General features: G+C 47.6%; 1 protein-coding gene across 9 annotated transcripts in view; it reads right to left on the bottom strand.

Annotated features, from left to right (window-relative positions):
• Nucleotides 1-14539, bottom strand: part of PPP1R12B (protein phosphatase 1 regulatory subunit 12B) — a 109179-nt gene that overhangs the window by 38169 nt on the left and 56471 nt on the right. For all 9 annotated transcript variants that reach the window (XM_056511109.1, XM_056511114.1, XM_056511108.1 and 6 more), the window contains 5 exons: nucleotides 6016-6106; nucleotides 4837-5067; nucleotides 3950-4130; nucleotides 3299-3411; nucleotides 2023-2067 (listed from right to left, as the gene is read on the bottom strand). In XM_056511109.1, the coding sequence (XP_056367084.1) occupies nucleotides 2023-2067; nucleotides 3299-3411; nucleotides 3950-4130; nucleotides 4837-5067; nucleotides 6016-6106 (661 nt within the window). The remainder of the gene's footprint in view (nucleotides 1-2022; nucleotides 2068-3298; nucleotides 3412-3949; nucleotides 4131-4836; nucleotides 5068-6015; nucleotides 6107-14539) is intronic.

The following is a 14539-nucleotide window of genomic DNA, read 5'->3' on the forward strand; positions in this document are numbered from 1 at the left end:
AGGAGGGATTTCAAGTAAGGCCTTTTTTTGGCTTCCATGAAAATCATCCTGGTATCAGCCAAGATATAAACACTGGAGGATAAATGTAACTGCTCCCATAAAATCAGTTTCTCTGGGGTTCTGCTACTGAAACAGGACAGTCCAGACTGTTCAAGTTCATTTGGCACCTGCCATTCTAAAACTATAGTCACTGAAGAATTAATGATTATTAACTGTACTTTCTTATTGGCACTAGAACTGAAAACAGAGAGCTGTTCCATGATTCCTGCCAAGGTGGTGGCCAGTTAGGACAGAAATCTCTGATTTGGATCTCAAACAAACCAGGGAAGACTGACTAAGTGATATGATACTGAAGGCATGCACTCAAGAACATAAACAAGGAACTGGATAAAAACAAGAGGACTGGGAAAATGGGAAAAGCAGCTCCAGCAGAGTGGGAGGAGAGTCTAAGCCAGGGCTAAGGTATGTTGGGTGCATAAGAAACCATCTTGCTGCTGCCCTGAAGCACAAAGGGGCTGAGGCAACTGAAGGGAAGTTGTTCTGCATTTAGATGGATCCCACAAAAAAATCATGTGAAGTGTTAGACACAACACTGTTAATATGGGGAAAACTAGCATTATTAATTGTCAGAGACTGGGTGACCTTGAATTTTTGGGCAGCTGGGTTCTCCCAAAGTGCAGTTTATGCATTTACATGAGCAGTGAGGACTGTGCTCAAAATCTTTGGCAATTTCAGGACCAGACTCCAGGAAGCCTCCAAACCTGCAGCCTCAGCTACTCTTTTGTCTTAATTTAGGTAATCTGGGACAACTTCACAGAAGAACAAGACATTCCCAGCATGTCCCAAACATGCCTGCTGGAAACAAGGTGTCCCTATTATCATTATTACTTTTTACACATTACAAAACTCCCCTCCCTCAGCCTTACTGTGAGGCAGCAGAAATGTCAAAGCAATTTTAATGACGATAAATGGCCAAATCTTTCCTGCAGGGCTCAGTGAAGATTTCAGGAAGCTCTGCAGAAACTCCTGTGGGAAGAGCTGGCCTCCTTGAAGCAGGTGATGCTTCTGTGAGCAGGAATATCTCACATTTCAAGTGGAGTAAAGTGCAGAGTAAGCACTGGGAGAGCAAGGCTGGCATGGAAAGATAAGCCCATGCTAGAAACCATCCCAGCAGCACGTGAGCCTCTGCTCCCAGCAAGGCTTGCTGTGACTTTGCTGCATTCTGACTCAATATTGCAAGAAGGAAAACAAGAACAGGGTCTGAGGAGTGTTATTGCCAATTTTCAGCAAAGAATCAGTTAATTCCAACTAAATGATGCTTCAATTACTCTACTGCATTGCAAAGTACAGGAAAGGCTACCCCAAGTTCAGTGTTTTCCAGCAAAAATGAAACATCCCACAAACAGGCTGACCCCTATGCAACCTTACATTTGCTGTTTCTCCCAGGTCTTCCACACTGCACTTTAACAGCTTAGACACTGTCAGAGTCAGTCATGTGTTTCAGACAAAGACAAACAAAACCCAAGGAAACCAAGGCAATTTGGAAAGACTCAGTAATTATTATAAAAGGAAAGAAAGGGCCTCAAAGGACAAGACTATTGCAAGAACAGGGGAACACTGAACAACCTCTGAGGTGCTGCTTGCAAAGACCATTTCCCACAAAAAAACAAATTTGTGAGGAGACAGGAGAGCAGATTTCAGAAACACAAAACATCCTGTCCAAAATAACAGCAGTTCCAAGATCAGAGGTCACACCTTCCCCAGGACACCTGGCACTGCATTCCCTCCAGGCTCCACAGCTCCTGTGCAGGAGCCAACACTGAACTCAGGCCACTCTGCAGATACACCTTATCTTTCAGAAGAGAAATCAGTAAGGAATTTGCTGCTTGGAACTACCTCCCTGTTCATACTCCTGAGCAGAGCCTGAACCTCTCCTACAGGCAAGAGTAAAAGCCACAAAACACTCTGCCACCAATACCCAAGGGTGACACATCAGTGGTTCAGATATATGCTCTCACTTACCCGAGTTTCCTTCACTTCCTCATTTCCATCAACTTCATCATCATCCTAGGAGGAAAGGCAAACAATGTAATTAGGCAGCTCTGGAGACAACAAAACATTATCCCAGGAAGAAAATGCATTGTTTACAGAATCACAGAATCAGTAAGGTTGGAAATGACCTCCAAGACCAGCAAGTCCAACCTTTGACTGAACACAGCATGTCAGCTCCACCAGAGCACAAAGTGCTGTCTGTGTGTTTTGAACCCTGCCAGGAGTGGTGACTCCACCACTGCTCTGGGCAGCCTGTGCCAGTCCCTAACCACCTTTTCAATGAAAAAATGATTTGATGCTAATGTTAAGAAAACTTCTGTCAGAAGAAATGCCTGTCTGGATGCTTTTGGCTCATTATCAGATGTGTCCTAATGGTCATTTAGAAGGTCTTGATATTGAGGACAGAGTGACTCCCTTGAGATGGCTCCTGCCATTCCAATGCTTCTGAGGAGCTGGAAGTCCCTAATACACAGAGGGAAAAAAACTTGGAAAAACTGCACATCTGAAATACTGACATTATATTGACTTCCAAAAGTATCTCCAGCTCAGTAACACTCCAGGCAGGAAGACTCATCATCCCAGGTATCTGTAGCCTCTCTAAGGCACTGCCCTTTGCAATTGCTCCAGGATTTCATGGAGCAAATGCAAACTACCATGGCATCCCAGCTGACTCTGGACTCAATTCCTTAACTACAATTCCATAATTTTTATTCTCCCCATGAAAAAGGTGATCTATTTTCCTAGCTGAGGCTCTAACCAAAGTTTGGAGGGTTGGATTTCTTCCCTCAGACTGAAGAAATCTTCTAAAACCAGGACTAAGAGAAATTACTATGGCATTGAAAACTCTTCTGCATTTATGCTGTGAGTGTTCCCTGGTCCTGGGAGGGGACCCAGACACAAGTTTTCTTCCTACTTTCTTTCTTTCAAGGGAAAAATGGCTTAAAGAAATTTGAAAATATTTCAGGTGGCTTGTGACCTCCTTCCAAAGGAATCAGACTGATTCTCTCCTCTCCCACGTGGGCCTTTTCCCAGTCCTGCAGGGTTCCCAGGATCTGGCTGCCCAGAGCCCCTGCTCGGTCTGGCACAGGCCAAACAGGGATATGAGACCTCTGGATATGCCAGTCTAAAAGAGAGCTGGAGAGGGAAGAGCTAATGGGAAATCAGTGGACTGGGGAGAAAACCACGAAGCTTGGAATTGGAAGGAAATTCACCCTGGAGTTTGCCTTCCTAAGGAGCTCAGACTCACATCCTGTGCTGAGAAGATGATGCCGGTGCCTCTCCGTCTCTCCTTTGGCCGTCGCCGCTCTCGGATCGACTGTTTGTTCAGGGACCTGTCGTCTGAATCCTGATCTTCACACTCTGGCCAAGCAAAGAAACACTGCTTTGGTTTCAGTGATTTACATCTGTGTTTTGCTAAGGTTCTGGGGCTCTTTTCAAGCTGATCAAGGTCATCTTGCCTTGTGTTATATTACAAAGGAGTTATTAAATCAAATGAAATGGAATCTCAGTGTCCTACTACAGCTGAATACTCACACTCCTTCCCTCATCAGAGCCAGGGAGATTACCCCAGCTGCCAGCTCTCCCCAAGTCATCCTGACTTACTCCTGTTCTGAGGACAACCTGTACTAGGGGAACCTCATACCCCAGCTCTAATAGCTGAATGCTCCTGATCATTGTCTCGTTTATTTATTCAAAATGGAAAATATCCTTTCATCCCTCTGTTACAAGCAATAGGAATTTGTTTAGCTTCATTTAAACAAATAACACTTGTTTTGTGACGTGGCAGCTTCCCTCAGAGTAACAAGTAAACTTGTTCTCTCCATCTGTACACACTGGAAGTTCTGAACCACAAGCAAACCCTTGAGTTTTGTCTGCTCCTCACTCTCCTGGTACGTACCATTTTTCTCCATCTCTGTGGCTGCTGCTCTGAAATCTGGATTCGTGGAGTCCAGCCCTAGATATCTATTTGTTCGAGTCAGGTATGAGCTTGTATAGAGCAGAGGTGCTGCTGTGGAAGGAGACACAGGTGTCGTGGGTTTGTCGGGCTGTGCGGGGCCCCTCAATCGCCGATAGACGGTCTGGAAACAAAGAGCCGTGACAGAAAAATACTACAAGTAGCAGATTTGGGATTTCAGGGAATGTAGTAATTTTTCAGAGCGCAATGTTTTCTCCACTGCTGCTGGAAGTGATCACCTGCACTTGCCAGGTCAGGTCCATTCTATCAGATAAGGATGGATGTTAGAGTCTTTGCACAGCTACAGTGTAAAAGCACCCTCCACAGCTGGGAGATCTGAAATCAATCCCTTTGTCCCTACAGCTCATGGCAGGAGACACGAGTTATTTAATAGAAATATATGATTTAGAGTGAAAAAAACAGTGGGGGCAGGCAGAAAACTGGTCTTTCCAGCTTTCCATTACACATGGAACATCTGCGGAAAAATGTGAGCACAAAGTCTCTGCCTAGACTGCACATCAGGATGGATCCAGGCCACATTTCTATCATTAGCCTTCTCATTACACTTTCTGGGATTTACAGAGTTTTATTTTCTGGCAAGAGACAGAAAGGTGAAATTCCCAGAAGAGAGCAACGGCACAGCTAAGCTCCAGCACCTCCCACATCCACCTCCCTCGTGCTGAAGTGCTGCTCCTCAGTCAGCAGTGCCTCTTTCCAGCTAGTCTGTCCCCCTCAGAATAAGAAGATAACCCCCAAAGAATTTCTCCCAGTGTCAGCTCTCCTAAGGGGTTTGTTAGCTCTCAGCAGGGGTACTGAGGCAGAAGGATCACCTCGTCGTCAGCCCTGCCCCAGCGCGTGCGGCTCTCGGGCCTCTCGCTGCTGTCCTGGGCTCTGTCCTGGGCTCTGTCCTGGGCTCTGTCCAGGCCTCTGTCCTGGGCTCTGTCCTGGGCTCTGTCCTGGGCTCTGTCCTGGGCTCTGTCCTGCTGCTCCTGCGCCTGGCGCTCCGCCCGCGAGCGGCTGAACGTGCGCTCGGCCTCCTGCAGGTCCGTCAGGGTCACACCCTGCAGGGAGACAGAACCCTCCAGTTATGCACAGAATCCTCGAACCCCACACTGCTCTGGTTTGGAAGGGACCTTAAAGCCCATCTCATCCCACCCCCACCATGGGCAGGGACACCTTCCACCATCCCAGGTTGCTCCAAGACCCATTCAGCCTGGCCTTGGACATTTCCCGGGACAGGACAGCCACAGCTTCTCTGGGCACTCCGTGACAGAGTCTCCCCACCCTCACAGGGAAGAATTCCTTCCCAATACCCCATCTAACCCTGTCCTCTGGCAGTGGGAAGCCATTCCCCCTTGCCCTGGCATTCTAGGCCCTTGCTCAAAGTCCCTCTCTAGGTCTCTTAGAGCCCCTTTAGGCACTGCAAGGGGCGCTAAAGTCTCCTTGGAGACTTCTCCAGCCTGACATCACATTTTCAGTCTTCCAGGTCAGTTTAAAATGCCACAGACTCACATCTGGTCAGGCTCATGTTTCATTGCTATGGTAAGAGAAAGGGAAGAATTCTTTTGCCGTTACTGCATTTCTCAGCCTACTGGCATCATCACTGACTCAAAGCAACCCAAATATATGTGATCACACTACAGACTAAGAGGCAGGTACATTGCAGAAAGCAAAGCTTGGAAATCTAATCATGCATGTGTGTGGGAGGGTTTTGTAATAACTGCTTGAAGGAAATTCTGCCAGAACCTCTCCAAAACAGTGTGAGTGCAGAGAAGTCCCTTGTCCTAAGAAAATCCTGCCTCTACAGAATCATGCAATGGTTTGGACTGGAAGGGACCTTAAGGCTCATCTCATTCCACCCTGTGCCATGGGCAGGGACACTCCCCACTAGCCCAGCTTGCTCCAAGCCCTGTCCAACCTTGCCTTGGACACTTCAGGGATGGGGCAGCCACAGCTTTTCTGGGCAGCCAATTAACCAGCTCTCCATGCCACACACTTCCACTCTTTACCTGGGTAGACCTGCGCGTCTGCCGGGCCTGCCTGGACCGCGCCTTCCTCAGTGACTCCGCCTCCTCATCCCGCACCGGGGTCAGGTACGACCTGGAAACACAAAGTGCAGGAGGGGTTAAAGTAAAAGCAGATGATCTGCCTTCCTGTCTCTAGAGGCTCCTGAGCTATTATTCTCTTTCTCACAGACAAAAAATTAATTTTGGCTCCATCTGCTTCTGCTGTTTCTTTGGGACAACTTCCCCATGAGCACACAACACACACATGTTCACAGCAGCTCCTCCCCAGGGCCTCTCAATAAACCCTTTAGTGCTGCACATGTTCTGCTAAAAAGGTGCACATTATTTGCTCAATTCCAAATCATTGCATCATTAGAAAAAGAACCCCATTCCTCATAAATGCCCTCTCACTCAGACAATAATCTCAGAACAGAAATCCTGTGCTGTTGCATTCCTCAGACCCCCCTTCCTGTCATTACAGTCACGATCACATTCCTGCAATCTGCTGCCTTCATCAATATGAAACCATCACGCCAGGAGCCACTGAACTGCAGGCATCACAGAGACACACACGCCTTGGAAAGAGCCATGGAATTAAAGAAATGACCTTCACGCTGTGGAAACCAAGCTCCTTAACACTGAAAAACCCACAGTTAAGCACAGACCTGGGCACAACTAGATTTCATCAAAGCTGGGAGAATTCAAAAGAATTATTCACAGGAAAATACATAAACTGCACCTTCTGCCCTGCCATTCACTGGAAGGAACTGGTGAGGAACTGGGCAGTGCTCTGAGTCAAGGAGTGCAGAGTAGTAAATGATTTCCATGCTGGAGGAGAGGCTTCAGTCTTATGAACAGTTAAACTTGACTCTTCAGCCTGGTTAATATGGAATGATTATTCATACTGTCCCACTGCACAGTGATGAGGGTGCTGGAATGTTCTTTGCAGGTCCATCACTGCCAGGTTTACACTGTGCCAGAGGTCTGGATGTGTTCAAAGGGCAATGAGGTAAGTGAGGGATGAAGGTGAATACACTGACTTTGTCCTCAGTCTCTTTTCCTGGTTCTAGTACAACACCTTCATGGGAAATGTAATGGGCTGAAGAGGATTTGTATCTGATCCAGTATGTTAAGACATTTTTTAGAAAGTTCACTAAACTGCTGCACTGGGACATAACCAGAGGATCCGGAAATTTGGAGCATTCTAAAATATTCTGCCATGGTGGGTTTTAGCCACCCTCAGGACTGTGTTCAGTGCTGGTTCAGCTGTGCAGGAAATGCAGCCTGGCCTCCAGGGAGGAATCCCCTTCATGGAGGTTCTTGGCTTGCAGGAGGTACAGACAGTCACCTCCCAGCTCCCCAGGTGTTGTGGGGTCTTGTGAGAGTCTTCTCACCTGAAACTGGTGCAAGGATTTGACCTGATATACAATGCCTTGAACATCCCTGATCCCCACAGGCCAAGGAAAGTACAAAGGACTGAGTCTGTGCCAGGAATGCTGCACTGGAGACTCCTGGAGGGGCAGGCTCTGATCCTGAAGGAATGACATGAAGCTGTGACAGGGGAGGCTCAGGCTGGATATTGTGAAAAAGGTTCTTCCCCCAGAAGGTGCTGGGCACTGCCCAGGCTCCCCAGGGAATGGCACAGCCCCGAGGCTGCCAGAGCTCCAGGAGCATTTGGACACTGCTCTCATTGTTGGGGTGTCTGTACAGTGTCTCAGTGATCCCTGAGATCCTTTCCCACTCAGGAGATTCCATGAACTGTGCCCTGGGAGCTGCTGCAATGGAGACATCCCCAGCTGAGGGCTTGCAGAGCTGCACTCCCAGGGTGTGATTTATCACCCTCATGAGCAGCCTCCAGCACAGCCCCTGTGGATGCACTGCAGAGGAGCTCAGTTCTTCCCATTGATTATCCAGACAGACACAAGAGCTGTGATGGATTTGCCAACACGGGAAGCGCCTGCACTTCAGAGGGATGATTGTCTCCCAAGAATCTGCTGTTTCATGAACAAAAGAAGCTGCTGTTTGATGACTGAAAGCTGTGCAACTCCTAATTTTGCAGAGCAGGAGCTCTCCTGCTCTCCCTGCTGCAGTGTGTGCACTGTCCAGGTAACGGCACATTAAGGAAACAATGAGCATTTTCTGCAGCTTTTGACACAAGCAGAATCACTGCCGTTTGCCCAGCAGCCAGAAGCAATAAGCCACCTACAGGAAGAAAGCATTTGCAAAATATTCTGCAAATGAAGTTCAGAGCAGTAGTAATAAAAAAAAAAAAAAATCCTGAAATATATAAACCAAGTAAATCTGTAGCTCAGTATGGGAGGCAGTTTACTGCAATGGCTCTGAGTCGTGGAATTTAAATCAGTGGAATTTACTCTGCAGTGAGGACACAGATACATAGGAGCTACAGGTATAGAGAAGACAAAACAGGTTTTCAAATCAGTTTCAGGATTGACAAATCCATGGGGACCCTGTCAACCCCAGGCATGGGCAGGGGCTCTGCTGCAGGGGTAGCCCAGGTGCTTGCAGGGGGCTGCAGGATTCCCTTGGTGCAGTTCTGCCACAGATTTGCTGTGGGTATGGCAAGAGAAAAACCATTTTGGGTCTTTTACCCCTCTGCTCCCCCAAAATTGATATAAAAATACAGATATGTTGCAGTATCATTAGCAGTTCTGGGGGTCCAAGAGAGACTTGCTCTCCAGCTGAGCACATCCTGCAGGTCAGCATGGCTCAGCCTGGGCCGCAGCCGCCGGCGATTGCCAACTTTTGGTTCTTTCCATTTACACAATTCATCCCTTCCTGGAGCTCACCCAAAGCCATTTACAGCATGAGATAACCGAATTTTCTAAGGCAAGTCAGCAGAGCCACTGCACAGTGACAGAGCTGGTTTCTGCAAGGGAGCAGCCCCAGCCTGCTCTGGGTGCTGAAGGAGGGGCTGTGCTGTCAGTGCCTGTAACTGCACACAGGTCTGCCCTGCCTGGGACCCTCTGTGTTCTGCTTCTCAATTTGGGGGGAAGGGAGGGAAAAGAGATTTTACAATATGTCCCTTTGCTGACAAACTGAATTTTGAGAGACCTGAGTATGCTAAGTGGATGAGAAGAGAAGAGAAGAGAAGAGAAGAGAAGAGAAGAGAAGAGAAGAGAAGAGAAGAGAAGAGAAGAGAAGAGAAGAGAAGAGAAGAGAAGAGAAGAGAAGAGAAGAGAAGAGAAGAGAAGAGAAGAGAAGAGAAGAGAAGAGAAGAGAAGAGAAGAGAAGAGAAGAGAAGAGAAGAGAAGAGAAGAGAAGGAGAAGAGGAGAATTACTCTGAACTACATTCATAGTCTAGAATCAACAGTGACAGTTTCCTTGGAAGCCAGGACAGACTTCTGTCTCTTCCCAATCCAGGTAACACAGGTAAGTGGAGCCAGGCACAGGTTTGGCTCCCTGTGCACAAGGAGAGGTGTTCATCACATGGAAAGCCATGTGGCTACTCAGACCTAAAATGTTTGAAATTTCTCTTCTTAAGAAGAGTACAGTATCCCTATTCCAAACACTGCTGTGATTTTAAAAGTCTTTGTCACACATGTATCTATTTCTCAGGCATACACACATATATATACGTTCATATATACATGTATGTATACTAAAAACTCACATGCACTGTAAAAAAAGGGAGGTGAGAAAAAAAAATCAGCAAAAGCCTCAAGTACAGATACTGTTCCTCTGGAAACAACTGGAAAAGTACAGCATCCCAGCAATGCATTCCTACAAACTGGAGAGTTGCCATTAGCAAATAACTATCTGTAATCTGGAGGAGGGAAGAAAAGCAAGTGCAAGTTTTGCAGGCAACAATGCTGACAGCAGTTCCCAAAATACAATTCCTTAAGTTAGAAAATGAACTATGTCCCCAGCAGCGAGTCAATCATTGGCAACTACATGGAAACAGTCAGAAAAAGAAACTTTCCTGTTCTTTTATCCAAGCAACAGGTTTTGGCTCTTCCCTGAATTTATCCCTGTCCTGACATGTTCTGCCCATCAGCCCATTGCAACTGGAAATGGTCATTAGAGAAACTGCCAAAGCTGGATGTGCTCTGAGAGCCCTTCCAGGCAGGAGAGGATAACACATCAGACTGTGAGTGTTGGAGCTGGGAGGAGGGGGGAGGCAGCCTGACAATGCCCAGTTATTTAATAAGCTGAGGACAGAAGGATAATAAGATCATAGTCCTAGAGCCTTTCTCAGCTGGCTCAAAAAGGCTTGGCTGAGAAGTGCCCATTGTCAGGCTTTTGCTGCTGGGAGCTGTCGTGCTTCAATCAGGACAATGAATTCTCAGCTCGTGCAAGTTTCAGTGGGTGAATTTCAGCCCTTTGGTTACAGGTTGATTAGCAGGTTCACCAGCAGCAGATTAACTTCTTTATTTCCCACAGCTCTGCTTTGTTCAACATGTTCAGGTGCTGATCCAAGAGATTATGACACTTGTGATCTTTGCGAGTTGTTAATCAAAACAAGCAGCTCCCTTTATCCCTGCAGAACTCCTCTTTCCACGGGGCACTTACAACGGGCTGAGGTTATTTACCCTTTGACAGCTGAGGCTACTAGAACACTTCCCATTAGGCAGTTTCTGGACAATTCTGGTCCTTTCCTATGTCCTGTCCCTGGAAGTCTTCAAGGCCAGGTTGGATGGGGCTTGGAGCTCCTGGTCTAGTGGAAGGTGTCCCTGCCCGTGGCAGGGGTGGGACGAGATGATCTGGAAGATCCTGACCAGCCTCCCAAGCCAAACCACTCCATGGTTCCATGCTCAGCTCTGTGTGTGCCCCCAGCCAGCAGAGCTGCTCCTTCTGGGCTGTGACCCCACCATGTCCCCAGGGCAGCTCCTGGTGCCTCTCTGGCAGCCTGGACTGCTCCAATAGGAGGTGAGGAGTGCTCAGCTTGCAGCTCCAGCTGGGAACACAGCCTGCAGTCCCTCTGCCAGGGGAATAAAACACAGCATTGGTACTCCTGAGAGCTCACCAAGTTTGGGGCTGGGGGAGTCAGCACATACATGAGAAGCTTTTAATGATCTATGTAATCCGTTCACATTAATTAATGTCACTCAGCATTATGGTGAAGAGTGAAAACAACAAACATGACAGTGATCACATTCCCTAAACTGGCTGCAGTAACTGTTGCTGTGAACTCAGACCTTTAAACTTCTGCCAAAAGAGAATACGTACTTGTTTAAAAACCAAAAACAATCCAGAAATTCTTTCTGTGCTGCAACCCCAGAGCAGAGGCAGCCAACACCTGGCAGTATGACCTGTCTGAGACACTGAATGTGTCAGCTGTGACCATCACAAGTGCAAAGCTTACCAGGATGGAATATTTTGGAACTGAATGTGCTCAGCACAGGACTTCAGGTGTCAATACACAGCACTGAGAGAGTTGTCACTGTGACAGGGAAAAACCTGCACTGTCTGCAGTTCTCAGGAGCTGCAACCTTGCATTAAAAATATGCTGCAGGAACTGGAGGAGGATAGAACTCCACTTCCTGCCACTGACAGAGAAAACCAATATCCTGCCTCTGCCAGCATCCCTCTCATTTGCAACTGAACCCATACAATTTGACATTTTCAACAACTTTAAGCAGACCTGTTACAGCTTTGCCAAAAACTGGTTTACAGTCTGAAACAGGAAATTTTCCAGGGCAGAAATTCCCCGGGGAAAAAAAAAATTAACTTGGCGAAACTCTGAGTGTTTGGGAAATTGTCTTTTGCAACTAAAAAATAAAGTAAAATCAAAACTTGATGGTGATAAAGAAGGTTCAGCTGCTGGACCAGACAAGCCCAAGGAGCGATGTTTGCCTTCCACAGCCTTCCACTGCCACCTTGTGGGAGCAGAGATGCTTGAGCAGCTCCAAGGAACAGGATCACAGATCAGCCTCAGCTGAACTACACAAAATATCACTGAATATTAATAATGTATCAAAGATTTCCATTTCCTACTGAGCTCACATTGCAATTTCTTAGCCGACAGCTTTGGTTCAATTTCCAGTGTCCACTGTTCTCAGGGACAGAAGATGAATTAAGTCTGCACAAAAACGTTTCAAACAGAAATGCCAGGGAGGTTACCTGCCTTCCTTGGCTCCTCCACCTGCCACATCCCCAGCTCAATACTGTGGAGCACAGAATTTAAGAGTAGCTGCTTTAGAGCTGAATTAGCTCTCAGCTGTAGTGACACACAGGATCTCTGCAACCATGTCAGGTACATCCTTGGCTTTAATGGCCATTTTGGACACAGAGAAGTAGCTGAACTAGTCAAGGTTAGTAAAGCTCAGCCCCTGAACACGCAGGCAGTGGCACTGGGATGGCACTGGGATGGCACTGGGATGGCACTGGGGCCAGCAGGTGCCACTGCTGCTGTCAGAGGAGGGTGAAGCGCGTGCAGCAGGGCACTGGCTCCCATCAGTAAATCAAGAGGAACTGCACACACACTCAGCAGGGAGGGGGCTGGGGAAAGGCAGGTTTACCTTTTGCTTGCTCCACGCTGCCAAGCTGCAGTTCCTGTCCAAAGCTCAGCTCACAGGGCCCTGCTTCCTTCCCTTGACCATTCCTGAAGGATCCTGCACCGAGTCCTGCTTTTGTCAGCAGGGCAACCTACGGCCTGGGCTCCCCGCCCAAAGCAGGTGCCAGCCCCCATCCCCTGCCCTGAGGCTGGCTGGGTAAAGCCCTGGCAGCTGAGCATGCAGCACACACCTGCTCACCACCCCTACAGGAACTGACCCCAGCCCACACCTCGACCTTGCTCCAAATTAAAATGCAGCCTGATTTCTGATCCAGCACGAGCAACCTCGCCTCTTCCCAACATGGACAATCCCACGGGCAGCAGAATTCCTGCCCTCCCACATCATCTGCACCAGCAGCCTTTGTAAAAGGGACAACTTTATCTGAGAGTGATTAACTGCAGAGGCAGTGGCAGGGAAATGCTGTCACAGCAGGTGCCAGATGATGGTTCAGTTCTTCACAGCAGAGAGAAACCTCTTAACATCTTGTTGTCCACTGTGTAGTGTGGACAGGAATCCTTCCCTTGCCTTGTAGCAGCTCCTTGCATGAATATCCCACCACTCTGCTTCCCCAGGGGCTTTCCCAGGAGATTAAGACACTCAGCTTTACACTGGTCAGTGATAAGGATTATGGAGTCAAATGCTATTAAAAAAATGGGAGCAGCGAGCTATTGCTCACAGACTTTCTGCCAGTTCCTCTCAAGTGGTATTTAAATACCCTTTGAATGCAAATCTGATAGTTTAACTTTCACAGAGATCAGGGACTTTTATTCCATTTGTCAGATCATAAGGGTTAAGGGACATCAGGTGACACATCCATGCTCTTCTTAGAGGAGACACACTCAAAATGCCTACAGGACAAGAACCATGAGGTAAAAGGTCTTGCCAAAAATTGTTAACCTAAACAGTACTGGTAGAGGAGGATTCAGTTATTAATATATTAATAATATACAGTACTATAATTAGCAGCTGGATCTTTAGAATGAAAAATAAATTCCTCTTGGGAATGAAACAGGAAACAGAAGTGTTTGTCAAACACAGTTACCTACATGTCAGTGAATTTACTTCAGCTGAAAAGCATTTCTAGGGGAGACTTTAGAGGGCAAGAAGGCATGGGCTGAGCAGAGCCACCAGCCCCAAAGCTGCCCAGAAAACAAGTCCACTCTGATTTATCATGAAATCATGGAATGGTTTGGGTTGGTGTGGTTTTAAGGGACCTTAAAGCTCATCTAGTTTCACCCCCTCCCAAGGGCAAGGACACCTTCCACTAGACCAGGCTGCTCCAAGCCCTGTCCAATCTGGCCTTGGACACCTCCAGGCAATGGGCAGTTATGTGAGAAACTGGTTAGAATAAACGAAAAAGGAGGAGAGAGATGAGTTTTCTGTCTGTAAGAGCATGTCTGATGGCAAGTGCTGGAACCTTCCTGAGGAACAGGAAGAACACAATGGCAGAATTCAGTTGTATAAACACAGTCGGGGGGGGGGGGGGGGGCGCGGTGTTTAAAAAAAAAAATAATCCTAATTCTTGCCAAACCAGGGGAGATTTTAAATTCAGGAGTCCTTTTAAACCAGCCACATAACTGAGAGCACAGATTTGCCCATCAGAAGTTCTCAGGCAAAGCGTGTGGGCTGCATGGTCACTTTACAGCTCTTCTGGGAACTAAAACCTCCATAGACTATGAAAAGCTTCCACCAGATCTCCCAGACTTTCCTTCCAGCTCAGGTATCTCATGGCTCAAGTATGGCAGGATCTCCTGCAGCCCCTTCTAAGCCCAGGGGACACGAGCTCTGAGCAGCCCAAACCTGTGACACCAGGAATACTCAGGTGGGGGCTGCAGTACAGGACTCTGGGGAGAAGCTGTGACCAGAGCCCTGCACTGAACCTGCACAGACAAGGGAGAACTTGGGGAAGAAGCTTTTGGTGGCACTAGAGGCCGCTGTCACCCTGGATGAAGGTGGATGATCCAGCACCCATGCCCAACATCTACGGGCACCCAGCAGAGATAAGGAGCTGT

The sequence above is a fragment of the Oenanthe melanoleuca genome, chromosome 26 (genome assembly GCF_029582105.1).
Source record: "Oenanthe melanoleuca isolate GR-GAL-2019-014 chromosome 26, OMel1.0, whole genome shotgun sequence".
NCBI classification, from domain to species: domain Eukaryota; kingdom Metazoa; phylum Chordata; class Aves; order Passeriformes; family Muscicapidae; genus Oenanthe; species Oenanthe melanoleuca.